The following is a 27,038-nucleotide window of genomic DNA, read 5'->3' on the forward strand; positions in this document are numbered from 1 at the left end:
GATCGGCGTGCAAAGGGAATTCCTCCAAAATACGGCACAAAAAAAAATCTAAAATACTCATCAAGTGTGAAAAACACATTTTATTCAACGCTCGAGTATTGAAACCGTAAATTCGTACTAATCTCGTGTACCTTTCGTACTTCCATATCAAGTCACAGTTCACGACTAGCGAACCTAACAACACAAACAAAGTGAGAGCCGGTTGCAGCTGTCAGATAAATAGATAGTCACCAGCTAAATGTTACAAAATACAGAAAATACAGACTTGTTTACCAGCAGTCTGCGTGTACTTTATGATGCTAGCTTAATCGAGTATGTCGGCATCGATCACCAGACTGACTGATCCACCTGGAACACGTGATTATTCTGAATGTGTGGACTTTATAATAATAACGACACACACAATAAAACGGGGGACTCTTGTGTGTTTTCCTTTTCAGCTTCCCACCACATTCAAGGGTCCTTTAGGCGCCTGGTTTGTGTGCAGTTCCGCTAATGTCCTGCAGGGGAAGTAGCGAGCGCCCTCACTGCAGTTTCTTCTGAGCCGGCTGAGCCAGCTCTCTGGCTTTCCTCCTCTTCAGCTTCTTCTTGAGGAGGAGCAAGTCAATGTAGACGATGTGATCCAACACCGCGGAGGCACAGAGGAGTCCGCCGTGCAGAGCGCCCGCTATCCCACAGCTGAACACGTCTTGACCTGGAACAGACACACACAAGTGCACCCTGCTGGATGAGACGAGACTATCTAGTCTGGGTTCCCTTTCTAGATATTGTTTTCTTCTCAAGCTTTAATTCCTTCTGCTTCTTGACTTCCTTCCCATTCTAAAGGATCCAGCACAAACTGGGTAGTTTTTGTTGTGGAAGTCCACATTTAAAACCATCAAAGAGTCCATCTTTGGCCACGTTGAGACATTTCTGCGCCCGTGAAAACTTCACTCAATCACAAAACGCCAAATAATTGGTAACATTTCATACCAGTGATGTAGAGGTTTTTGACGGGGGTGTTGCACCTGTTCCTCGCCACGTTCTCGGCGTGGAAACGCTCGAGGTTGTGCTCGGCGGAGTACATGGCCCCGCGCTGGGAACCCAGGTAGTGCATGTTGGTCAGCGGGGTCGCCACGTCCTGGAAAACCAACTGAGGAACGAGTCGCGGCGTGTATTACAATGCAGTCGACGCGGATGAAATAAAAGCAAAAACAACCTACACTGTGAACATGCTGTAAATACATATTTTTTATGTTTTAAATCATGTGCATGCAACATAAAAGACGATGCACATGTGCACGTTTGGTCCTACCTTGTCTTTGATTTTGGGGAACAACGTGCAGGCCCAGTCAAAGAGGTTCTTAGCGAATCTCATTTTGTAGTTGTGGTATTCGTCGCCCCTTTTGCGCACCGTCGTGTCCTTCCACTCCTCAAACCACTCGTACTTCACCATCGTGAGTATTGTCATGCAAGATTTACCTGTGAACATGAAACAAAACAACAAGGCATCACACCTAATCTGAATGGTATTTTGTATGAGATCATCATCTTTCTCGCATCTTTAAAAATGTTTCTTCCGCTTTAATATTAGCATACACTGCTTTCTATCGTTTGGACATCATTTCCTGTCACTATTGTTTGTTTTTTTACAGTAGAAAAAGTGGCAGATTGTAATACCAGGGTGTCTTATCTTGGCTTCTGGGTCTTTGGCAGAGGGCATTGTGATGAACATCATGGGAATGTTATCTGGTGCTTCCTCTTTGCTCAATGCAAAGAAGTCCTCCATCCTAAAAAACAACAACAACAACAAAATAACATAACTGGGCTGCTTTTATCAGCAGTGTGACCATGCATTAAACAAAAATGTGTATGGTGTTTACATCTTGAGTTTATTTCATGCCTACTTCTTATACAACAGCGCCCCCTTGTGTTATGATTACATATTGGCGTTCATTGGGATCTGCAGACTTACGACTGGTCCATGTCGTTGTTCTTGAACAGCCAGAAGTTGGTGGACTCGAGACCCAACTCCTCTTTGGTCCCATCAAAGCCAGAGAAGACCAAGAATGATCCTCTGCCATGTTTCATCATGTCCAGCCGTTCCTGAATATCTAAAATATAAGTTTAACTTTTAAAAGTCCTCCTTATTTTCCCCCCAATAAGGGTGTTTGTATACAATGAGATCTGTTGCTCACCCGACTTCAGGTGGATCTCAGGAGGAAGAAGTTTCTGGAAGGTGTTGAAGATGCCACAGTTTGAAACCACCACGGGTGCGTAGACCTCCACTTCCTCCTGACCTTTCCTCACTTTCACACCTGTCATGTGGCACACAAAGTAATTCTTGCGTCCCCTGGTTTATTAAACAAGTTAAAAAAAAACAAAAAAACAATGGAGCTGCTGGATCTCATTAGATCTCACCATAAGCGGCTCCCTTTTCATTCACCAGGATCTGGCAGACGGGAGCTCTGACCAGGCAGGTTCCTCCATGTTTCTGGATGGTGCGGATGATGTGGAAGGCGATCTCACTGGCGCCACCTTTCGGGTAGTAGGCGCCTCGTTTGTAGTGATGAATCAAGAGGGCGTTGATCAGGACGCTGGAGTCCTTTGGAGGCACGCCTGCATTTTAGGAGCAAAAAGCATTTAGTTATTACTTTAAGTAACATCCCCATCAAACAATATTAAAAAAAAATAAATTAAAAAAATGTAAAACAGTCAAAAAGTAGAATAAAAGTTACACCGCAATTATTCAACAGAAACAAAAAAGTGCAGATGCTTTTGAGTCCCATTTTACATTGCACAATTAAACATTTTAAATTAAAATATAGTTTTTAACATTTAAAAAACACGCGTAATTAATAAAGTGTGTGCTGCTAATTGAGAAACCCACCATAGAAAAGATAAGAAAAGATGACGTGCAGGTCCTTGTTGCTCGTCAGGGTGTTCACCAAGTCCGTTGCGCACGTGCCCGTGAGGCGGAAGATCGGGGAGACGAGGTTGCCGATGCCGGACTTCAGCAGGAACAAAGACACCCACTGCGGGATCAGCTTCAGACTGGCCAGGTAGTGCGTCTTCTTGGCGCACACCTGTTGGGGACACGGAGGGATGTTTGTGATTGTTTGGGGGGGGCAGATGACGTACTGGGTATACGTGTCCCGGAGGCCAACCTTCATGATTTTGAAGAACGTCTCGATGGCCTCTGTGTCGTCCGGGAATTGCTTCATCAGGTGGGCTTTCATCTCGGTTTTGCCGGAGAAGATGGTGTACTCTCGTTTGTCGTCGCCCAGGCCGATCTGGATGGTGTCGAAGTGTCGATGGAGCTTCTGGAACTCCAGCTGGCCCTCGGAGAGCTGGTCGAAGGCGATGCGCAGCAGGCTGTTCTCGTGGACCTGACCGATGTAGTGGAGGCCTGGTGGAGGGAGGACCGGCACAGAAGAACACGGTGGTATTGATTCAGTGCACACCAAAAAAAACTCGGAAACAAATACGTGAACAAAAATGTCTCATAAAAGACACTTGAAATATTATTTGAATGCGAGTTCTTAGATTTTGAGCCAAAAGCCAACGTGCCTTCGTAGCTGGCAGCTCCAAAAATGTCTCAATCACCCCAAAAAAGGTTATGTGGTTGTTTTTATAGACTCTGTCTGAAGTTAATTTGGTGCATTTTTCTTTGATTGAAGTGCCTCAACTAGACATTTTAGACTGTTAATAATCTGAAGGCGTGACATTGAGTATTTACAGACATAACTCAAGATGTACATGTTTTCAATGTTTCTTTGGTTGCTCTTAGTGGTTTGAATATATATTTATTCATTTGTTATTGTACAAATAACATCTTACAAGTTGTATTCTGTTCTTGTGTCAGATTTGTTGCACGTTATTATATTTCCTTGTATTTTCCCAATGCAATTTATTGTTGTTTTGTTGACGTTTTATTTTATTTAACTATTGTTGTGCCTTTCACTTTATCTTGTGCAGCACTTTGGTCAGCTGTGGAGGTTTTTTAATTTTTTTTTTAACATTCTGTATTTAAAAACTCGACTTTACAACATTTATATTTTTGTCTTGATACAGTAATTTACTGTAATCATTCAAAGTTACAGTAAATTACTGGCATCAGTTTCGCCTGTAATGCAAGCTGCTGTATCAAAAGAATACAGCAGCTTGCTGTGTTCTCTTGATACAGTAATTTACTGTAATAATTCAAAGTTATAGTAAATTACTGATACTGTAAAACGTACAGTATTATGGAAATACAGTAACTTGTTGTAATCAAAATGTCAGGCTCACCAACATCGAACTCGAAGCCTTTCTCCACGTACGTGTGGCAGCAGCCTCCCGCCTGGTCGTGCTGCTCCAGGACCAGGACCTTCTTGCCGGCCTTGGCCAGCGTGGCTCCGGCCGTGAGGCCTCCGATGCCGCTCCCGATGACGATGACGTCCAGGTCCTGGGGCACTTTGTCGACGTTGAAGCCTGGACGGAAAAAAGGTGACATTTTATCTTTTGTAGTTCAGACGTGTCGTAAAAAAAAGGTTATTGTGCATAATTGGGTTGCGTAACGCCTGTCCGACCCATAAACACTGATCTAATTCCAATATCTGTGTTCTCCTCTTTGTCATAAATGGTAGATTAGGTCCATAATCTAATTACGATAAAGCCTACAGGTGAAAAAATATATTATGACACAGAAAACAATGTAGTCATTTAGATGGCTGTATATCAGCACGCCTCGGCATGTTTTTTACGGACGGCAGTACATGCATTGTTCTTTTTTTAAACTTTTTAGATCCTTTAGACTCTTCTAAATGATAAAATGTTATATAAATGAGATGGTTGGTTGATTTCTGTGACAGCGGAGATTGTAAACACATCAGTGGTTTCTGCTCAAATATGAATTCTCTCACAGAAGCACAAAACACTCGTATCGTATTTTAATTATCAGTTCACTCATTGTAATTTCTCACATTTATTTTTCATTATTTACATGTATTTATTAAATAAGTTGTATTTTTTCTCTATTTTTGGCAGATAAAAGGATGAAAAAAAACATATCAACATTTTTATTTCTCAAATGGAATTCAAACAGATCATATTTAGTTAATATAGTTTGTCATTAAAAAAAAAAGTGACTACATTTCAAATTTTGTCCATGGTCATAGCCTCCCGGGGGTTTACTGTCAAGTCATACCGTAACGTATTAATATAATGCTTTAAACATGTAATGCATGTTTATCTTGTTTAATTGTCAACAGCTATTTATTTATTTTAATTCCAAAATGAGTTTTATTTTATTGTTGTGTTCTCTCAGTTGCTAAAGAGAAATGTACATAAACTTAGTGTCATATTTAACATTTTTAACGTCTGTAAAATGTAAGTTTCAGCGCTGTAGTTTTGTGGATTTGGTATTGATCATGTTGAGTTGATCATAATATGTTTGACTTGTCTTGGGCATGCAGGAATAACATCCATGGATCTTAAAAATGGCCGTGGTTCCCCTTTGACATGGTATAAGATCCACTTTTACCTTGCTTGATGACTTTGTCCCGCTTCTTCTGATCAAACTCTCGAGGTCCCGGCGGTCTCACTGACTCCAGGGAGAACGGGCTCGGTTTCCCAAACAGGTACCAGTACGTGCCGCCGGCCCAAATCGCCACCCAGGCCAAGAAACCCAAGAAAACCAAGAGCCACATGGCGAAAGACTCTTAAAAAAAACAGCACTGTTTTCTGTTCTGCGTGTTCACGGCAGCAATTTTTGATTTTTTACTCTGCACACTTCTCTCCTCGCGAGGCTCCTTTTATGCACCGACGGGTGCCAAAGGTCTGGAGATGCACGCAATGAAGATAAGGTGGTGAAAGACGGCGTGCACAGATCCCAGCGATGGCGTGCCGTCCGTCACACGGTCAGTTTCAGACAAAGGAGCTACTTAAAATCAGCTCTTTAAAAAAGTGTGAAAAGATGCACTGTTCCATACGGTTTATATTGCGTAAGAAATCTGCATATTTTCGTCAATGGCCTTAAAGTATAAAAACAAATGGCCTGTTATGACACATGTTGTCTTCCTCTTGCATGTTGCAATGTTTATCCATGTCATCTTCAAAGAGTTGATTTGACACATCCACAATTGCTCTTATCTGATAAGACAATTAAGATTAAGACTGCACCCTATAGACTTTAAACGGGCCATTTTATGTTTTTATAACTTTCGCTTTACAGCTTTATAATTTTAGGTTCAATAAATACAGAGTCTGTGTCCTTGGGGAAGCATTAGGCCGGAGACATTCCCCTTTGCAACTTACTCTAATAACACTATAAGGAAGTGTCCTACTATATATATATATATATATATATATATATATATATATATATATATATATATATATATATATATTCCTTTTCCTCTGGAAAACCACAGACTGTACATAAGAATTGGACATCGTCACCATGGCGTAATTGTCATTTTTTTGGCGCTGCCATCTTGGTTTCTTTTGCAACTCGAAGTGAAGCAAAAGGGGCGGAGCTATAGCCCGAATAAGACATTTGTGACATGTTATAATACTTTCATGAACTGAAAACACGATGCTGACTCTAGTGATGCACACAATGCCCGTGCAACTTTTATTTCCCATAATGCAGTAGTACTCCCGTAGGCCTGTGAACAGGTGTAACCGAGTTTCCCTTTTAAGAAGTGCACTATTTCGCTTGTCTCTATTATCTCACAAGCATGGAAAAAGGGTTGGTTATTTATAATTTCATTGAAGACGTGTGATCTGTTACTCAGCTCCAGTGCCACAACATCCTTTGGCCCCTTCACTGAGGCGGTCGAGTTTAAAGAAGTAAAATACTGATATATCAACCAATGGCCTTTCATATGATAAGTGGCCATAAAAAAAGGTTACTACAATCTTGGAAACAGCTGTGCAAAGGTGCTGATATGTGCTGCCTAACGTCCTTAAACATGAAACGTCTCAAACGCAGCGTAAACAAAAAGTCAAGTCTTTGACGAAACGCTGCGTATTTTTTGTTGTTTGCGTAGATTTAACTTTACACTAATTGGCTCATTGGATGGAGAGCTCGAAACGGGAGCCCGCTTGAATCGGCTTAAAGACGTTGATACAGGAGGCAGCTGCGCTGTGACCCACTGTGACCGACTGTGGGGAGATTAATCCCATTTAAGAATTAGACTCAACAGGAGCTGCACGACTCCTGTGACTTTGCCCTGCTTTTGCAGCGCGTTGACATATCCAGTCGAGGCCTTTTTTTAACGTCAACCGACATGATTCAATGAGATCAACGTGCAGTAGGAGTGCGACACACGCGAGATATCCTAATATAAATATCATTAGGAGAAGAAGAAGAAAAAGCAGCCAGGTCAGATCAAAGCTTTGTACAGCTATTTGCATTTAATTACAAATTGGCCAAGAAACATTTTCATATCAGCGGGGTACATACAGTAATCCGGTGATGGAAAAGGGGTCTCTCTCCCGGTAGCAGTAACCTTTACAGATCTCAGTGGTCTTACTACCCGTACATGTTATCCACGGGACTCCTGCAGGGATGAAAACAGCGATGTGATGCGGCTCCCATTCGCTGCAGGTCCGCGTGCTATGTCACCGTGCAGCCTCCCTTGTCTCCCTTGTAGGGGTTCTTTTCATCCGAGACGCCCTTTATCAGCGGGTCGTTTGGGAACAACTCCTCCACCATAGAGACCGTCTGTGCACAGTTGGCGGCCAGCTGTTGTTGAGAGGAAAGATGGAGAGAAAAGCAGATGGAGATTTAAACTTGCAAAAATGAAAACGTTTGAATACAAACGATTTGATGATATTTGACAGATTCTTAACAATCAATGGGCAAGAAAAGTTTGGTTCTTGTAAGTAATTTACTTACTGGTGTTCTGGCTGTGCTAACTTCCTTCTTCAACTGATCCAGCTCCATTTTCAAGATCTCCTTATCGGACATATCCCGAGCCATCCTGACTGCAAGAGGAGAAGTTAAGTTTATTTAGGTTACTCTCTTCAAATCATCTGACAGAATAAATGTAAATCCGGCGTAAACAAAGACTCTCTGTCATCAGTCGTTACCTGTCGAATGGTGGGATCCCCAAAAAGCGTGAGAAATGCGTTGGCTCCTAAGAGCTCATCGACCGTCTGCCTCCCTGCAGTCCGGATGCTTCTTCACACTGACGGATGCCCTGCTGTCCCACCGCTCTTCATCCCCGGCTGATCCCCGCTGCCGGCTTTTGGGAGAGGTCGGCCAAAGGATTGGACCTGATGTCACCAATCCCCCCTGATGAGATTAAACAATCAGGAGCCCGTGACCTCTGAGCAGGAAGGAGGAAGGTAAGGGATCCCGATGGATCTGCAGGTGAGGTGGAGAAAGTGGGACAGGGAAAACTGTGTGAACTTCACGTCATTATTATTGTTTTTTACGGTGTGCGCTCAACTTTACATGGATGGATGTCACCGAATTCACTCCTTTTTAGATGCTGAGAACAGGGAAATGCTCATTATTTGGTCCAAAACAGATCACAAATCAATTATGTGAAGTCAATGGTTCCTTGTCTCTCCTGTGAATATGTGTACAATGTGATTTCTAGCATTCAGTCTGTACACTTATAGAAAGTTAAGACTCTAATCGCTGTATTGTGTGTCAAAAAGTCATTTTCTTTCCATTTAAAGAGCATTTTCTTTGTATTTCTTCATAATAGGCTTCTCTAATAATTGTCCTTGTATTATGGAAGCCTTTTTTACAGGGACTCAAAGTTGCACTTTAGACTTGACTTGAAAGGTGCAATATATTACTTTTGAGCATCTCTGGGTTTGAGGCAGAGTGTAATTAAAAAATATATAGTTGGAATATGGCATGGCGATCTAATGTTCTTCTGTTCCTTTTAAAAATATATAAATGTTGCTCATTGCAGCTTTTCTTGTCCTGTTGGGTAATAATTGACTTAAACTGTTTTGCTTCTCAATGACTTCTAACTGATTCTTTAAATATCAAACATGCGTTCGACTGGGCTTTAACGGGGGTAGAGTTCATTGTGTTTATACACCGTGAGCCTTGTGCTAAGGAGGCCAAGTCTGCCACTGATTTGATTACATACTATACTGCATGGATGCATATACGTTTGTTTCGTAATGTTTGCATTATTATGTCTTATTGTATTGTGTATTTCCTGTGATTGTTGGTGGGCAGTTTGGTGATCGTGAATTCAAAGTATACCCATAAATGTAGGATACAGCGTCCTCGTATTGGACAGTATATGTGCTAGCTCACCTAACCCCACCTCTCACTCAATGTAACCAGGGATTGGCTGCAGCATCCAGCCCTCTGTCACCCTACACAGAATAAACAGGTGGAGTTAAACGGATGGATGGAGGCTTGGTGGGAGTGAAAGTGAAGTGAAGCTATTCAAACTAACGTTTCAGAAGCTAAATGTTTTAAGAAAAACAAATGTCTTGCCCAGTGAAACATGCACGACTCTGTGCTACTCACCTCCAACTGACATTTCATTTGAGACGTGCCAAGCTACTGATCCTGAGCTAAACCTTCAGCAGGACTCACGCTAAGCCATTTTTCAGGATCTGGGTTAGTCTCATCTACTAAAGATTAACGCGAGTCACGTCACTGTGGATCAGCAGCAACTGTGATCACCTGATGAAATAGTCCCCTCCCACATGTGTCTGTCCTATTTCAGTTCCATACTTTGGATCACTTTCATTGGGGCTTTTAAATGCGATTAATCATTAAAGGAGCAGCGTGTGAGATGTAGTGACATCTGGTGGAGAGGTTGCAGATAGGGAGCAACAACATACCCCCCCAAAGTCACTATTTAAAGTAAATAATTAGCAACAATTGCAATACAGTCTCTCTGTTTGTACCATAGTATATAAGAAGTGTGTTTCTACCAATGTCTACACATGCAAATTGCCCAAGATTGCAAAGTGTGCACATGCAAAGTACTTCCTAGAACTACCTGGTTCTGTTTGAGTAGAAACTTATGATCTGTGGTAAAAAAACAAAAAAACAACAACAACAACAACAACAACATTCAAAACGGTGCTTTTTGAGGAGAAACTCATCTCAACCAACTTCTGACCGTCAACAGTATTTATATTTAGTGCTTTATTATGATTCATAGTGTATAAATGTAATGTACTCCTCCTCCTCCTCCTCCTAAACGTGAATCACAATCGAGCATTTTGAACTTCCGTTTACGCGACTCTCTTTTTAATGCTCCTGTTACTGTCCCCGCCCACTCGGTTCCATCAGCCAATAGGAGGACGTGGTTTTCACGCGAACGGAAGCGCTTTTCAAAGTAAGAGCATACGCTCGTGAATTTAAGCCACGTTCTATACACGTGAACAGCGCGTGCTTTTATTTCGACATGCATCCGTGTATTTGCGGTCGGAAGTCGTTTGAACTGACGGTCGGTGGCAGATAAACTCGCAAGCGGCACCAGCAGCAATGGCGGCTCCCAGCAGAAAGCAGACTTTAAGGTTTCTCAGCCAGTTGGGGGCGTTTATTTTGACCCGGTTCGGGTTTTGGAACTGCTTCAGCATGTTGATGCTGTTTGCTGAGCGGGCGGACTCAAAAAGGTGAGAAAGAGTGAGCTAAAACAGAGCCTCGGGAAACGGCTAATGGCAGCGAGCTAACAGAAGTTTTTTTTTTTTAAAGCCATATGGAGTTGTTTAAATTAAAATCACGTGTTTTATATTTGGCCGTGTCTGTAATTTTCAGACGGAACAAGTCTGCAATTTTCTCTTCTGTTGGTGACGGTAATTAATGGCGGCTTGTGTTGTTTTAGTCTGTGGTGGGTTGGTCCACACATTTAGACAACCACACCCCTCCTGAATCATCCTGTAATTTACTGCAACCTTTAAAGAAAGTGTCTCCACCCTTTGTCACACCTGGCTGGGGTTATTTTTGTGCCTTTTTTTTTTTGAAGCAAGATGATTTTAGTTGCTGTTGTGCTGAAAGATCACAGTCAAGATCATGTACGTACACTTATGTGTATTTATGTTGGTTATTAATTGGGTATTTTTACTTCAATGAATGAATGTTAATAGTTTTTTTTCCAAAGGCAGACAGCTGTAATCCCTCAATCATTTTACTCCTGTAGATGTTCAATGAAAACATTGAACAATTGAAATTGATTGATCAGACTAATTGAGTTATCACAACAACGGATGAGTCGGTAACCAAAAGTACAGTAGGAGTAGTAGCAGCCGTTGCAACAGAAACATTTCAACGCGATACACGGCTATCCCTCTACGACTCCCAATAATCTATACATCAGTTATGAGGCATGGCATATAGATGAATAATAAAGCGGCAGCTATATAAATGAAATCTAAAACTCCTTTTCCTTCATTGTCGTCTCCAGGAAGCCAGACATCCATGTACCGTACCTGTACGTGGACATGGGGGCGGCGGTGCTCTGCGCCAGCTTCATGTCCTTCGGGGTGAAGAGGAGGTGGTTTGCGATGGCCGCTGCCGTACAACTGGCCCTCAGCACTTACGCAGCGTATGTTGGAGGACAGGTGTACTACGGGGACTGGCTTAAGGTGAGTCACCTTCTGCGCTTTACAGTAAAAACAAACCTGTGTGCTGCCTTCTGATAACAATACCCGGTTATTATTATACACCAGTTGAACTTTAAATAACGTGACTCGTGTTTCTATTTATCCCCTGGAAGATCTTTCCTTAAATTAAGATGTTTTTTTGTGATCCTATATTCATTTTGATCATGTGCTCAGTTTTTAATCTACATTTAACTGTGGGCAATATCTGATCAGTCAAGATCATGTATGTTTTTGTTTTCTTCACAAAATATGGTTTAGTTAATTACAATATGGATGTTGTTCAGTTACTTCTCTCAAATACTACTTCAGTGTTCCCGTTTGTGTGTCCAGGGATTTTATTGTTATGGTTGAAAAGGAATCCTGTGCGCTGTGATTTGACATGGTTGGAGTAATAAAGTTAAAGACTATGGAGCCCCCTTTGTCATTATTGTAATCCCTTTTGTTAAGTCTAAGCGCCACATAACCATCGGCTCCACAAGCTAAAACAAAAGCTGTATGAATGTGGTTGAACTGCACTTTAATTTTGACATGAATCTTAACATTTGGGTTATAGATTGACGTTGTAGCCGAAAGCTTGTTTTAGGTCATTACAGCCTGAATGTTGTTGCCCTGCAGGTACGAATGTATTCCAGAGCGCTGGCCGTCATTGGAGGCTTTCTGGTTCTGGCCAGCGGGGCGGGGGAGGTGTACAGACAGAAGCCTCGCAGCAGATCCCTGCAGTCCACGGGACAAGTTTTCCTGGGAGTTTACCTCATCTGCATGGTAAGACCCGTGTCGGCTTTATTTGCGTATTGCTTTGTATGCGGACGGACTCGCAAAGACATGCTGACACTTCACAGAATACATTTTATTAACTGACCTGGAGCGCTTGTCCAAGCGGGTCATTAAATGCATTTTGTTAAGGAAATCTGCCAGAGAGCTTACGTCGCAATGCTGAGAACCAGATTTGGTCTTAACGAGAATAATCAATTAGTTGATTGACAGAAAATATATGTATTTTATTGCAAAAACTCCAAATATTCTCTAGTTTTCTGCTTTTTATATTTTAAACGGACAAAATGAAAGTTTGAAAGGGAAATTCAGATTTTTTTTTTTTTGTTATGTATTAGATTCCTAATCAAGAAAGTTATTGGGAGGTTAATTGATTGATTTTATTATTTGCATCCAAGCTAAATTTAAAGGCTTTTTACGTTTTAGATTTACTGTCCCTTTTTTTTGCGAGCACTACATGGAGAAAGACCTACTTGAGATCAATATGTACAAACCAGATAATCGTTTATTTTAATAATAATATGACATCAGGCACTTTTTATTTCTGCAAACCAAAACCTGTTTTTAAAAGTGTCATTTTAAATAACGCAGTACCCACCACCCCCCGCTAGGTGTACTCCCTCCAGCACAGCAAAGAGGACCAGCAGGCCTATCTGAACCACATCGTGGGAGGAGAGATCACCCTGATCCTGCTGCAGGTGCTGTTCGGGGTGCTGGCTCTGGCCTTTCTCTCCGGCTACTACGTCCGCCTGGCCGCTCAGATCCTGGCCACCGCCCTGCCGCTGGTGATCCTGCTCATTGACGGCAATCTGGGCTACTGGCACCACAATCGCAAGGTGGAGTTCTGGAACCAGATGAAGCTGATCGGACACAACGTGGGCATCTTCGGCGCCGTGCTGATCCTGGCCACTGACGGTTGAACCCTTCGGGGCTCCCAAAGGGGGAGGGGGGTGAATGTTACAGACCGAGGTGCCTGCGCAGGATGCGGTTGTCGGCCTCCGGGGCCGGAGCCTGACTTTGTCCTCAAAGCTGCCGTCGCTCGGTGACCCCTCAGGATTCAAACACTCCGGGCTTGAGACTGTTGGATGTAAGCGCCGGCGATTGTCGTTGCGCACCAGTTGGTATCTTTTTGCTTTTTGCAAGAAAAAAGGAGAAAAAAAAAACACAAGCTTCCTCTTTTTTTTTTTTGGGTGCAATTTAATAATTTATTTAGATTCATGATTACATTTTTGTATCTGTGAGGCTCTGAAAACATGACGATAATGTGGAGTATTGCTACCGTCTGTATGCAGAGAATATTCTGTCTGCTCCAAAACCCAACATTAAATGGGTTTAATGTTGCACAGTATGTGGTTTAAATCATTTGCAAATAAAGAGGAACTTAAAAATGTAACTTGTGGCGTTTTGTGCTACAGTACATTTGGTAATGGGCTCGAAGCATTCAGGTGAATCTCAATTTTAAAGACCGTTTACTGCTCGGGGAACAATAACGTACATAAGTGAACGCAGAGCTTCTCAAGTGACCTTTGACCTCCAAAGATCACAAATGTATTTTCCTGACCAGTGACTGGGTAAAGAAACATTAGCAGCACAATATTTAGTGGTCCCATATATACATCTCATTTTTAAGACTTGAGACACTTTTATAAAAATCTTTTATAGCATACTAGACTGACTTTTGTGACTTTCGCCAGCCTCACGGTGATGACGAGCACCGACGCCGTCTCCAGGGGTTGAAGGACATCAGAAGGTGGGTGTAGGTGGCTGAGGTCCAGTTTCCTCAGGCCGCCAGAGTCCCCCAGGGATGTGGAGTCCAGGTGCTGCAGCAGGTTGTGGTCCAGCAGGGAGGACGGACTCTGGAAAAGTCCAGTTGGAGCTCAGGTCCAGCTTCTCCAGGAACTCAACTCCTTTTCTCGCTCTTTGTTATTTACAGATCTTTGGTTTTATTATTTTCCCCCTTTTTAAAAAAAAAAACTTTTCTGACATTTAGTAGACGACACTTCTTATATAGATAATTTTTTTATTTATTTGTAGAGCACATCTCAACAAGGCAATTCAAAGAGCTTCACGTAAAACCATTAAAAGCATCATGCAAAAGAAAACGAGATTTAAGAACATTCATTAAAAAGTTTTAAAAAAGCAAGACATATAATAAAAGTTGCAGTAGAGTTTAAAAAAAAAAAAGTAGTGAGATGCAGACAGATATCCTTGAATCTTGTTCAATTAAAGGCAACAGCAAACAAGTCTTCAATCTGGTTTTAAAGGAGCTGAGGATCTCTGTGGGTCTCTGCAGACCTGCAGCTTTCAGGGACCTTGTTCCAGATGTGTGGAAACACTGAACGCTGCTTCTCCATGTTTAGTTCTGACTCTTGGACTAGGAAGTAGACCACCATGTGATCCACTTTCCTGGTCTTACGCTGCATTCACAACAAAAACTTTGGGTGAGAATGCAGCGTTACTCGAGCTGCAGCTTTCTGACTTTCTACAGAGGCCCGTGAACGCACCGTTACAGCAGTCAAGTCTGATCAAGATAAAAATGGACAAGTCCTCTGATCCTTGATCCATTCTTCAGGTCATAGGAGGCTGATTTTGTGATTGTCTTAATATGACTTTTCAGGTTAAGGTCTGAATCCATAACTACACAAAGATTTCTGGCTTGTCCTTGGGACCAAAAGCAATTCTATTTTATCTTTAATTAAATATCAACTTAAACATGAATATAAAATGTTATTGATTAAACATTTAGTATACAAAGTATAATTAATTACAATTAATTTCACCCATGCTTATTACACAATGAACCAATAACTAAATATGAATCATAAAATAGATAGTAATGCAACACTTACATGAGCCATTTTATTTATATTGTGACTGCTTTTACTGTTGTAATTTAAGTAAATTTAGTTGCCACTGATTACATTGTCTTCTTGCTTTAGTAGTTTTTAAATTACTTTCACCCAAGTACACAAACCACTGGTCTAATGACATTAATGTTCCCGTTGTTGGTACCTGCGTCTGCAGGGTCTGGATGCTGTTGTTGGACATCAGGAGGATCTTCAGAGACCGGAGCCCCACGAAGGAGCCGCCGTGCACCTCGGTCAGCTCCACTCAGGTCCAGCAGCCAGATGCCGTGGGGGATCCGGATCAGACCGGCAGTGCACAGGCAGCGGCTAAGACCCCTCTTCCCCACGTGAAGAGGAAGAAGAGGCAGCAGGAGCATCACAGCCAGCATCGTGTTTAGATATGACCACTCCGGTCGTTATCTTCTTTAAAAAAACAACCTGATATTGATGTCATTTCCATGAACTCTCCGTGAACCAGGCATCGGTATTCCTGATTGGAGAAGGATTATGGGCTTTAAACGGATAATCACAACACGTAACCATATATGGGGAGCAAACCTGGTCCCTTTTGGATCCTTTCCTAAAGTATGGATTTACATCTGCTGCTCCATTAGGATGCATGATGCAATAAATGGAAGGAGTTTCCTTTTCTTGATATTTCGTGTTGGTGAGGGAACCGACACTTCACGCTTCATAATGTAAAACACAAGTTGTATCATCTTTGCATTTGATTCTGCAAAGATGATCACATATACATATATATATATACACATATATATATACACATATATATATACATATACATATATATACACATACATATATAAATTGAATGATCGATCAATAGTAATAGTCGATAGTAATTTTCAAAGCAAGACTCTCAGGAACAGCCCCTGAAATGTGAATATGTGCACGTTTTCACAAAAAACAATACTCATATTGAGGGTTTTGTACCTTTTGTCAAACAGAACTATACATTTTAAAAGTATTTTAAACTATCTTTCTGACGTTTTACAAAACAGAACCAGTTACTCAAGAAAATAATCGGAAGATTAATATGACAATAACTTTTTGGATTTACTATAATCAAGTTACCAGTGAACAATAAACCATAAAACCACACCAGCAGACCTAAAATCTTCCACCCAAAAAGCATAGAAATTAGTTTTTAGGAAGTTTTGTCCACACAAATCGAGCTCCAACAGCAGCAATAAAGATTTAAAAAGCAGCAAAAATCTACAAGCAGCTATAGAGAAGGAGGATTAAGATACTTCGGACATCTTTGGTTCCAGTTTCCTGTAACGATGCGTCGCACTTGGGCCTGAAAAGAAACCTGAGCGTTTAAAACCTCACGCGCTCAAATCAGTCGTCAACATGCCGAGCGTATTGACATTTCACCCGGAGAGATGCACCACTGGAACAAATATTTAAAAAATGCGATTTTTTTTTTAAGCGAGTCCTTCAAAAAGTTGTTGAAAATTACTGTATTACAGTCAGAATTTTTGTTACTTTTATTTTAGAAAATGTCCTTAAAGTGTGGCGTTTCAAGTCACATTTTGTTTAAAATACAGAAAATACAGACAGTAGAACATGGATACAGCAAAAAAGGAAACAATGACAGAAAATAAAGCTAACAAGCCTTTCTGACTGCTCTAGTTTTCTCTTTTTGAAATGGAACTGAAGGCAAAGGAAGGAGGGCGGAAAAAGAGGCTTCAGGGACAGGAGGAGAGGGAGGAAGAGGAGGAAGAAGAAGGAGAGGAAGGAGGGGCAGAATGAGACAAGTTAGTTAAGGAAAACTATGGTTTGCTTTATGGTTCATGTTTAAATTATTCTTTATAAAGTCTAATTTAAGATTTAATCTTTCCTCTTTCTTTTTTGTCTTTTTCATTTAATGGTATTTTGATCTTCTGGATCCAGGGCCCTCAGCGCTCCTCCTTGTGGTCTCGGACTGAGGACAAGGAATGCCGACTTAGTCTGGCAGTGGGAACAAAACCGCCCGCGTCGCCTTCCCTGGTCGACCCGCGCTGCCGACTCAAGAAGATAAAGTGGAGTCCTTCTGTGTTTGCTGTGCTTGTGAACGTTGCATGGTCTTCTGACTTTCCACGTCTCTAAAATGTTTCTCAACCTGCAAGAAGGAAACCCACAGAATTAAAAAAAAAAAGAAAAGAAAGTAACTTAAGATAACCGTGATATTTATAAAATGAAAAGATGATACACGTGATAACGTTGTCAGAAATATTGCAATATCGTTATCTTGAATTATTTTGCCCACAGTAGTGGTGGAGTGAACGTCGGACATCGTGACAGTCGTAGTGTTTAATGGCATCCAAAGGCTCTAAAGTCAACTTGACGAGCGAGTGGGGAGCGGTTACGGCCCAGTGTGTGTGTGTGTGTGTGGGGGTCGAACTCGAACTCGTAAAAGTATAACACCACATGAAAAGGCTGCAAGTAAAAGTCCTGCATTAAAAAGCGTTCTTAAGTAAAAGTATATAAAATCAAGAAAATGTATAAAAGTAATTTGCGATGCAGCCAAATGGTCTCTTAAGTTCTTCTTCTGCCATTTCTCATTGTTATTATTGATGCAGTGACATGCGAGGTGCATTTTAATGTTTTAGCTGTCTGTCAGCCGTGTGCGGGGTGTGAAATATCGCAGCGATACACACACATACACCGCATACTTACTATTTTGCGTACATGACTTAAAGCGCTTCCCTCTTTGCCTTTGCAGTTCTCAACCTGGTAAGGCGGCGAGATAACGACGTCGTCCATCACAATAATGTTCTTCTCCTGCCATTTACAGTCTTTGATGCTGCAAAGAAGAAGAAAAAAAAACACATCATTCCACCTGCTGCTGAAAAAAAAGAAAAGAAAAAGAGGCTTCGTTGAAGCGAACAAAGCGACATGGAAGGAAGTGATTGTCGTAACAGTTTCTCCTCGTGTTTACCTCCATTTCCTCGGTGAAAGCAGAACGCGCTAATAAGACGGGATTGATGAATGTGGCTCAACGGCTAAGATCAGCGATCAGGAAATGTATCACGAGGGGTGTATTACTATCTGTAATAGTTAAGCTGGTTGGTCACATGACCCTTAAATAGTTGACTGACTTGTAGAAAGATTATGACTGCATAAAGAACCAAGTCTAATTTATTGCAATAAAGTTCCATCTATCCCACAAAGTAGGGAAACCCCCTAGACCTTGTGATTATTAGCCAAAATATAACACCCTGTTGAATGTGTAGCTGGATTGACAGAAAACAAACCAGGCGAGTTCAAGGCCCCCCACACACACACACACACACACACACACTTTAGTTAGAAGTGGAGGAGGAAAAGGAAAGGTTAAGTAAATAAGTAGTAGTTGTTTTTTTTCAAGGTCAAATATCGGGGAAAGTGGACAAGACTTATTAAGAGTAAATTCATTTTCATTCCCCTCTAAAAACACATTCCATCAGCTACTTTTGAGGTTTCTTAAATATACATTTGTGTTTAGACTTTGTTGGGAGTCTTGGGATGACCCCACTATGAACCCGGGTCCCGGTCACACGGCGAACCATAATCACCGCAGTCAGTTTTAAGCCTCGTGGTCCCTTTCAGAGAAGATATCACGTCGCTATCAGAAATTAAATCTGTGCGTGACGGCCTTAAGGGGAAGTAAGCCAATTACAGATGGCATAAAACACCTGAATATCTGCACCATTTCACACTCACACACACACACACATATATATCCTATAACGGAGTGAACAGGATGAAGCGCTTACGTTTTGTGAATAGTCTGGAATAGCTGTTGGCCCTCCACAGAAACCCCAGCACTGATTGCATAGGCTTGGGACAGCTTGTCCTCCTTTTCTGTCCGTGCTCGATTGGCGAGCTGCGAACAGAGAACAAAAAAGACATTAACATTATTTCGACAGCTTTGAACGAGGATCCGGCTTTTTACATCTCACCGCAATAACGGGACAGTTTCCAAAATGAGTTTTCCGCTATGTTTTAGTTAAGGACTCAAGGAAATCTTGCTCAAACTCTGAGGGGCTCTCTCTTGTATTGGGTTCAACAATATAGGTTTACATTTCACATATTTGCCTACAGAATTATTCATGTAGGAACACAGGGGTTAGAGCGTCGCAAAGCTTTACTCATGTAACAACACCTTGAATACTAAAAACACATCTTTTTTGACTATACCTTGAATAGGGAAGGTAGAGCCGTAGTAGCACTCTAGTAGCACTTATATGTCCCTTACTGATAGCACTTTGTTGTTTAGCACTTTAGTAGCACTTAAATGGCTCTTACTGATAGTACTCTGACGTTATTGAAGAAATTGTACTTGCTTGATTCTTGTTGTTCTAAGTTTGGACTCATGGTTTAATGCACTTATTGTAAGTCGCTTTGGATAAAAGCGTCAGCTAAATGACATGTAATGTAATACATAAGGGCGTACTTTACACTAAAAATAATGTTCTTTCTTTTCTTCTGAATGTGTACCATAAAATAGCTCATATTTCTAAACCAAATAGGTAATCATAACCCTTTCCCAGCCTTATTATGACCTAGAAACTTATAACCTCATTAATTCAGTAAGTATTAAGTAACTGCATCATATTACCAGCTACACTACTTATCTAGATGTTATTTTGTTATACATTTACAAGTCGTAAAACAAAGCCCCACTTTGCTGCCTGTGATTGTACTTTCAAGTTTACAAAATTCCCCTGAAGGCACCATTTAATGTGGTCGTTTGAGGCCGACAGATCCTGTGATGGACCGGTCTGCGTGGGCCACATATTTAAAAGGAGACCCAGCCCCCTAAATTGAGTCGCAGCTCAGTGTAAACGATGAGCTTTCAGTTTCATTCGTTTAAGTTCAACCTCACATTCCCTTATAGTATATAGCATCATATTTATCTGGCTCCGACACACTGATACTTATTATGAAAATAGACGTACCTTGCTAACATTCAGTGATGCTAGTGGGGGTGGAGTCTCAGTGCGGTCATTAATTATGTCCACATCAGAAACATAGGCTAAGTTGATCAGGATGACGTCGTTGAGGTTTGGCTTACCGCTGGAGGAAGCACATTCTTGGAAAGCACTAAAGTCAAGGCACACAACTTCATGACGACACATCACAGAATGAACATTAAAATATATATATATATATATATATGACCCCTCGTGAACCTGAACAGCATCAGTTTAAGATGGCACAGAGGAGCTTATGATGCGGAGAACACTGGGCGGCTAACACTGACAGTGAGAGGTAGTGCCAGTTACAGAGGCAAAGGCAGTGCTGCCACCTATAGTCATCCTAGAAGAATGAAGAATTGTAAGAAAGGCCTTAAAAAATATATATATAGTGGACAGCTAATGCACATGAGTATTCACTTTGGGATTTTGAGCGACTTTCTTTGCTGAAAATAAGCTAGACATGTTACAAAATGCCTGATAACTCGAGATATGGCACCGTGATCTTTTTTAATTTGCAGACAAATTAGGTCCGTTTACTGAGAGTGACACGTTAGAGTGGAACCCCCCCCCCCCCCTGCATATAAAGAAATATATACATGCATACAGTGTACAATGCAGAACAGAAGACTGTTGCACATTTATCTTCACACAGATCTGTGGTTTTCAGATATCTTGACAGAACAGGGCCCAGAGGAGCCGACACCACCTCCTGCCCGTTAAGAGTGTGATGCCCAGCAGGCTTTCCAAATTATGTTAGTCAGATATTGCATCAGTTTTTTAAGTGCTCTTTACAATTTTAAAAAAGACACGTGGGTAGACAGTATTTGTCTCATATGACCTACGTTGTAAACGTAAATTGCTCAAACTTTCAATAGCAAGTGTGCTTTTAGTTTCATTCTGAGCTCCATAATAAGATTACATTTAAGCCGTGTACAAGAAAGAAAAAATAAGCTTCATGTACATATCCAGGGTTTTCTGACTGATAGCTTTGCGAAAAAAAAAAGAAATAAAATAAAAATACTACCAATTTGATTTGAGATATTAGTTCAGTTTATGTTGGACGCCACCGAAGTGTCAAACATACCCCAAAAAAGGCCCGTGATGGCAACTGTCAAACCTCGGCTCTGCATCAACTTGGCGTTTCGGCCCCACAGCTCGACAACTAAAACCAGAACACATAAATTAATTTTTAAAAAAAGTCATGAGCTGATGCAGGAAGCCACCTAAATAATGTGCATCTCACTCACACACACACCTATGAATGGGTGTAGACATGCTCATCAGCGAGCTAACGGTGGTGGTTGATGAACTCATTATACCGGCGACACTTTACATTTTGTTGGAGATGAAACAGACCTGTGTGATAATTCACTCACTAATACATAATGTCGTCGGGGTCGGATGGGACATGTGTGTGTGTGAGGGGGGGGGAAGAAGCCCAGCTGATAAGCTCGGGAATGCTAATGCCATTAATTGAGCCAATAGCGGCGGTTGACCGACGGTTAGCACGTTAGCTAAGCCAACTGCAACTTCATTGTAGCGTGGAAGGGGAAACTCGGGCGTCAGTTCTTCGCTGCCGTTGGGGAAATAAATGGCGATTGTTTTTTTCTGGTGAAAATTATTATTTTTAAAAAAAGACTCGACGTCGCAAACTACGCGAGGCGAACCGGTTGTGCGCGCGAGCCGGAGCGCGAGATGCGCCGAATGTCAGTTAGCTCGCGCTAACTAGCAACGGTTCCGTGCCTGTTGAGAGCAAACAGCCATGATGCCTTACGAGGGGGTCCGTTGCCAGATAGTGATCCATGTCGGAGACTGGCAATACAATGAGTGGATTCACAACACATGCTACTAGCGGCGCGTTACGTGAAGCCGCGGGGGGGATGACCCGGTCACATCTACGGTGTCTTCTCAACAGATACACCGAGGATCGGCGACTACCTCCCGGAGGAAAATATAAAAAAACCCGACAAAGATGTACAACTCGGCTAGCACCAATTACGCCTGCGCGGATCACTATTTGACACATTTTCGGTTACCCTTACAGGCCCTTGCAGCCGGGCAGGCCAGCCAGCCAGCCGCCCCGGCGGCTCGAAACAAACAAAGGATACTCAGGGTCAACATCTTGGACTGGTAGTCGAAGGCGACCACTTCTCCTTGCAGACGTTGGCCCAAGCAGGTGAGGCAAGAGACATGGCTCCCGACGCTGAAATACTCCCCCGGTCCAGGAGCCGCCATCTTCTCCGCCAGGAAACCGGAGCGCCTGCCTTACGTAAAACGACGCGATGTCGTATGGAGAGGAAACCTGGGCGTGTCCACGTACGTCGCGTCGTGGTCATTTATTATAATACGGACGAACTATATTCACAATTTAATCTATGTGACAGTGTTTTTAGCATTAAATCTTCCACCTGGCGCTGTAAGTGCCCATAACACGTACACGTCATTTAATTAATCGAAGTATAAAAGCTGTGGCTTTGTCTCCCATTCAACATGATTTAGCCGCTCTTCATTCAAAGGGCTCCCCCTACTGGATATATGACGGCACTGCAGGCATTGCACCTGAAGAACAGAATAATCAGGATTTTTTTCTTCTTCTTCTCCCCCAACATCCAGTATATGTTTTGGGTGAGGACGCAGGCATGGAGGCCGTTCACACCCAGGGCATCTGGATTGCTGAACGTCTGCAGCAGAGGACGATAAGCCATGAACAAATGTGGCTGGTTGTCACTCATATTGGAGATCCTAAAGCAGCCTTTCTGCTCGTCTTCCCCTTCACATACTTCATCAGCAAGCGGGCTGGAATCGCGGTGCTTTGGATAGCAGCCGTGTCGGAGTGGTTGAACTTGGTGTTTAAATGGTAAGGCTGGAAGGAGTGCTTTAGCCAAACGTTTAGCTTTTACTCTTTAATCTATTAGCATGTTAGCGTGACGCTTTAACGTGCTGTTGACATTCAGGTGAGTCAATGTTAGTGAGTTAGAAAGGCAACTGTAGTCTTATATTATTCGTGTTTTTATTCGCAACAATGAAGTTAGATTGTTATATATATATATATATATATATTATTTTTTTTGTTCAGTTGACGTTGCAGCTTCTGGAAAGTAAACGCAGTCCGGCAGTGTGTACGGTCCGACGTGAAACAGATACTAGCGGAACCGTTTATATACAGCACCGTGGAATAGTTAACTAGTAGTAGTGTAATTTCCTCATGAATCAAATAAAAATAATAACATTGATAACTTACCACATCTATGTGGATCCAGGGACCCACATGCTGAATGTGGTAGGCATTGTTAAAACAATATTATCCAATAGAGTATTTACACACACACACACACACACACCCACACACACACACACACCCACACCCACACCCACACACACACACACACACACACACACACACACACACACACACACACACACACACACACACACACACACACACACACACACACACACACACACACACACACTTCTGTCATTATCATTAGTCTTGTACATTTTTGTTGAACACCAGCACATATAGAAGTAGATGGAAACAAGGATGCTGATGAATTGCCAAAAAGAGAATTAAGAGTTGTGACGATGACCTTTTTAAATATTTTTATACAACACGAAATAATGAAATGAAATATAGGATAAAGCCATAAAAGTCAGGGGATATTATAAGTTTAGAATTCCTAGAGGGAGGTGTGGAAAACATAGTTTTTTCTCTAAATTAATGTGAGGGTGTGCAGGGTTCAATGCATAATTCACATACCAGAAGGTACGAGATACATGTGACGTGTAAGGAAACTGTTGAGATGCAAAGACTACCTTCGTTGTTATTCACTCTGGTGGAGGAGGTGGAAATGGACTGATGTACGTTATTGTTTATTATCTATCTTTTAATTTTTCCCAGGATGCTGTTTGGAGAAAGGCCATACTGGTGGATCGGTGAGTCGCGTCTGTTTGTCAACAAGCAACCCAACGTTCACCAGTTTTCCTCCACCTGTGAAACCGGACCAGGTGAGAAACCCTTAAAGACGTATCCAGTACGCTTAATTCACGGCGCAGTCGGAGCTCTAAAGTCGCCGTCTGTCTCTCAGGCAGTCCGTCGGGACATGCGATGGTGACGGCAGCAGTCTGGTGGGTCCTGGTGTCCTCACTGGGCTCGTTCCTCTACTCACGTACTCGCAGGTAGGCCCATTTGAAGAACAAAAACAAATCGTAATAATTTAAAATTTGTAATAAAAGCCCAGATAAAGTAATTTGAGAATGTATTGTTTAATGACTCTTTGTCTGTGTGGCTCCAGTGTGATGTTAGCAGCTGCTCCCTACCTGCTCTACGTGGTGATGCTGGTGGCAGTTGGACTCTCCAGGATCTTCATCCTGGCACATTTCCCCCACCAGGTCATCGCTGGCTCCATCACAGGTCTGAATGCAGTTTCATGCACAAGCTAAAACAGGGGAGTGTTATCCCTGTGTGTGTGTGTGTGTGTATAATGCTACATACAAACATTGCATACAACATAACTAGGTCAAAAGAACCGGACAGTATTGGCCGTTTTCTGGCTAATCTGTTGAATTTATGAACTTCTTCACACTGATGCAAAAATCATAGGAATCCAAAATCAACATGAAACCTCATCGATTTACAGCAATTCCCACGGTGGCCTCAAACACTCAGATGTTCACAACAATATAAACTTATAGCAAAAAAAAAAAAGTATATTTTCTCACATGGAAATGATCTTCTTTGTAGAATAACAAAGCACATACTGTCTATTTTGTCATTTTGCATCCGATTGACCAGCTTTTTTGTCAGGTTTCATTCTCGGCGTCGCTCTGAGCCGCCGAGTGCCAGACGGTCGCTCCCTGATGTTCTTCTTCAGCCTCAGCACCGGTCTGCTGCTCGGCACCGTGATGCTGCATGCCGGGCTGCAGCGGCTGGGGATCGACGTCTCCTGGTTCGTCCCTTCCACTCCATTTCATTTATGCGTATTGATGAACCTACTCAGTGCATCATGAGCTCCGTGAGGGGACGTAAATTTAACTTTTTTTTTTTTCCTCCCACAGGTCTATTGCTTTGGCTAAGAAATGGTGCAGCCATGCGGAGTGGATTCGTCTGGATACAGCCCAGTTCTCCTCTCTGACTCGAGACTGCGGCGCCCTCCTGGGTTTGGGGATGGCCCAGTACTGGAAGCCCGGCGGATGGTCTCTGCCTTGGGCTCCTCGGGCTTTGTCTCTGGCCATTTCATCCATGGGGCTGTACCACGTCAATCGTCTGCCGCTCCCGATCCGACCACAGGGACTCTTCTACGGGCTGTTCTTCGTCAAGTTCGTCATGGTGCCTCAGATCGTCATGGTGCTGGTGCCTGGACTGGTCCACCTGTTCACGCACAAGAAGAGGAAGGACTAGAAACTATTTTTCTGTCTTTCACCTCTCCAAGGATAAAAGTACTTCATGTGTGCGTTAATGTAGTTTCTCCATTTATTTTTCACTTTGTTTTTTGTGAGATTACACTGGCCTTAAGTGTGAGGATTTAATTTGTTTGCACATTTGCAGTAAATCTAAATACTGCAATAATAATCTGTGTTAATACTACGGTATGTTTTTTGTGGGAAAAGAGTGCATTAAAAAAAACACCTTCTCCCTTTATTAATGACGTTTTAGCCCTCAGACTTCCATCAAGTTGAAATCAAACATAAAAAAGATTTTCTCGATTAAATGTCTGAGGATCGAAACAATCGTTCATGAAGTGAGTTCAAGTGTTCGAGACAGTCGAGGGATTCATTTAGACTTCGTAGTACCGTGATTGTGACCTTTTAACCGCCTATATTACCCACAATGCAACTCAACCTGCAGAAGAGATGAGGAGCTGCTGCAGAGGTCTGGTGAACTCGCTTCTTCCAACTCCAGCAACTCATTTTTTATTTTTCAATCTCGCGATCTTCTGCCCGCGAGGCGGACTCGAGTGACATCACTTGTCACAATGTATCGATGTCTATGAGATCCAACACCTGCAAACAGACTTTGATGTGGAAAAATGGGCGGAGTTACATTTTGAGCACATCAGCATGAAATAAAATTTTGCAACAAATTATACAATTTAAAAAATAACTCAGATGGAGCATTTCCAGAGAAAGGCTCATACTTAATACTTAATAAAAACTTAATATAGTGAAATGCAATGCAACACTTAATTTCACCATTAACAGCTTTACAATACACAATGTTTTTGGGAGTGGTAATGTATTGCATCATATTGTACAGAAGGTTACTAAGGTGTTATATGTTTAGTGGACCCACATAAGAAAATGTCATGTTAAATATTCTTTAAAAAAATAAATGACTGACATGCAGGGCGTGTTTCAGTTGGTAACCATTTATAAATATGTTCTTTTTTTTTTCTTCTTTTTTTCTCCAATACATAGGTTTGACTGTACAGATTACAATCAGTTATCATGAGATTAAAAACACATTCTTTTTTTTTTTTATTGAGTTTTCTTTTTTAATTAAACTTTTTAATCACAGCGATCTGAAAGCTCACATTTACAGACAAGAGAACTCTGCTCAGCAAGCAAATACGTCAAAATAAAATAAAAAGAACCTTTTGCTTTTTGTCTGGCGAGGTTGAAGGAAAATGATACGGATAGTTCGGGGGGTGGGGGGGGGGGGGTTCTCCTTATCGTGATCCGGACGTCGTATCACACACACACACACACACACACACACACGCACACACCAGGGTCAGAACACCGCTATACACGTTTCAGCTTGAGCTCGTGGAAAGAATAGAACATGCATCAGACTATTTACAGCAAACTAATATACACAGACGGCTTGAAAACCACACGCCCTCGAACATCCTGGACGTGGAAGTCTTCTTAAATTAAGTATAATACAGTT

At 41.9% G+C, this 27,038-nt stretch overlaps 5 protein-coding genes across 6 annotated transcripts; 2 read left to right on the forward strand and 3 right to left on the reverse strand.

The window, feature by feature from the left end:
* Positions 1-313: 313 nt before the first annotated feature.
* si:ch1073-13h15.3 (inactive all-trans-retinol 13,14-reductase) lies at positions 314-5,669 on the reverse strand. Its single transcript, XM_034559032.1, has 11 exons — positions 5,504-5,669; positions 4,270-4,452; positions 3,147-3,388; positions 2,870-3,065; positions 2,401-2,598; positions 2,178-2,297; positions 1,955-2,093; positions 1,660-1,769; positions 1,295-1,461; positions 973-1,132; positions 314-694 (listed from the first exon to the last, which is right to left on the reverse strand). Exons 1-11 carry the CDS (start codon positions 5,667-5,669, stop codon positions 525-527), a joined length of 1,851 nt encoding a protein of 616 aa, XP_034414923.1. The 3' UTR covers positions 314-524.
* A 1,913-nt stretch (positions 5,670-7,582) lies between these two features.
* On the reverse strand, positions 7,583-7,948 carry gngt2b (guanine nucleotide binding protein (G protein), gamma transducing activity polypeptide 2b). The gene is made up of 2 exons (XM_034559250.1): positions 7,865-7,948; positions 7,583-7,711 (listed from the first exon to the last, which is right to left on the reverse strand). The coding sequence occupies exons 1-2, from the start codon at positions 7,946-7,948 to the stop codon at positions 7,583-7,585; spliced, it is 213 nt and encodes a 70-aa protein (XP_034415141.1).
* Positions 7,949-10,400: 2,452 nt separating this feature from the next.
* Positions 10,401-13,726, forward strand: tmem101 (transmembrane protein 101). The gene is made up of 4 exons (XM_034559541.1): positions 10,401-10,575; positions 11,364-11,544; positions 12,178-12,324; positions 12,945-13,726. Exons 1-4 carry the CDS (start codon positions 10,445-10,447, stop codon positions 13,251-13,253), a joined length of 768 nt encoding a protein of 255 aa, XP_034415432.1. The 5' UTR covers positions 10,401-10,444; the 3' UTR covers positions 13,254-13,726.
* Positions 13,727-16,666: 2,940 nt separating this feature from the next.
* Positions 16,667-22,434, reverse strand: lsm12b (LSM12 homolog b). Its single transcript, XM_034558357.1, has 5 exons — positions 22,255-22,434; positions 20,126-20,259; positions 18,941-19,050; positions 17,862-17,988; positions 16,667-17,304 (listed from the first exon to the last, which is right to left on the reverse strand). Exons 1-5 carry the CDS (start codon positions 22,379-22,381, stop codon positions 17,212-17,214), a joined length of 591 nt encoding a protein of 196 aa, XP_034414248.1. The 5' UTR covers positions 22,382-22,434; the 3' UTR covers positions 16,667-17,211.
* Positions 21,900-26,522, forward strand: g6pc3 (glucose 6 phosphatase, catalytic, 3). 2 transcript variants are annotated; one of them, XM_034558355.1, is made up of 7 exons: positions 21,900-22,462; positions 22,760-23,003; positions 24,048-24,154; positions 24,235-24,325; positions 24,442-24,560; positions 24,954-25,095; positions 25,205-26,522. In XM_034558355.1, the coding sequence occupies exons 1-7, from the start codon at positions 22,429-22,431 to the stop codon at positions 25,545-25,547; spliced, it is 1,080 nt and encodes a 359-aa protein (XP_034414246.1). In that variant the 5' UTR covers positions 21,900-22,428; the 3' UTR covers positions 25,548-26,522. The 2 variants fall into 2 exon arrangements, with proteins under 2 accessions (XP_034414246.1, XP_034414247.1); XM_034558356.1 differs by lacking the exon at positions 21,900-22,462 and adding an exon at positions 22,470-22,562.
* The last annotated feature ends 516 nt before the right edge of the window (positions 26,523-27,038 follow it).

The sequence above is a fragment of the Cyclopterus lumpus genome, chromosome 19 (genome assembly GCF_009769545.1).
Source record: "Cyclopterus lumpus isolate fCycLum1 chromosome 19, fCycLum1.pri, whole genome shotgun sequence".
Classification (NCBI taxonomy): domain Eukaryota; kingdom Metazoa; phylum Chordata; class Actinopteri; order Perciformes; family Cyclopteridae; genus Cyclopterus; species Cyclopterus lumpus.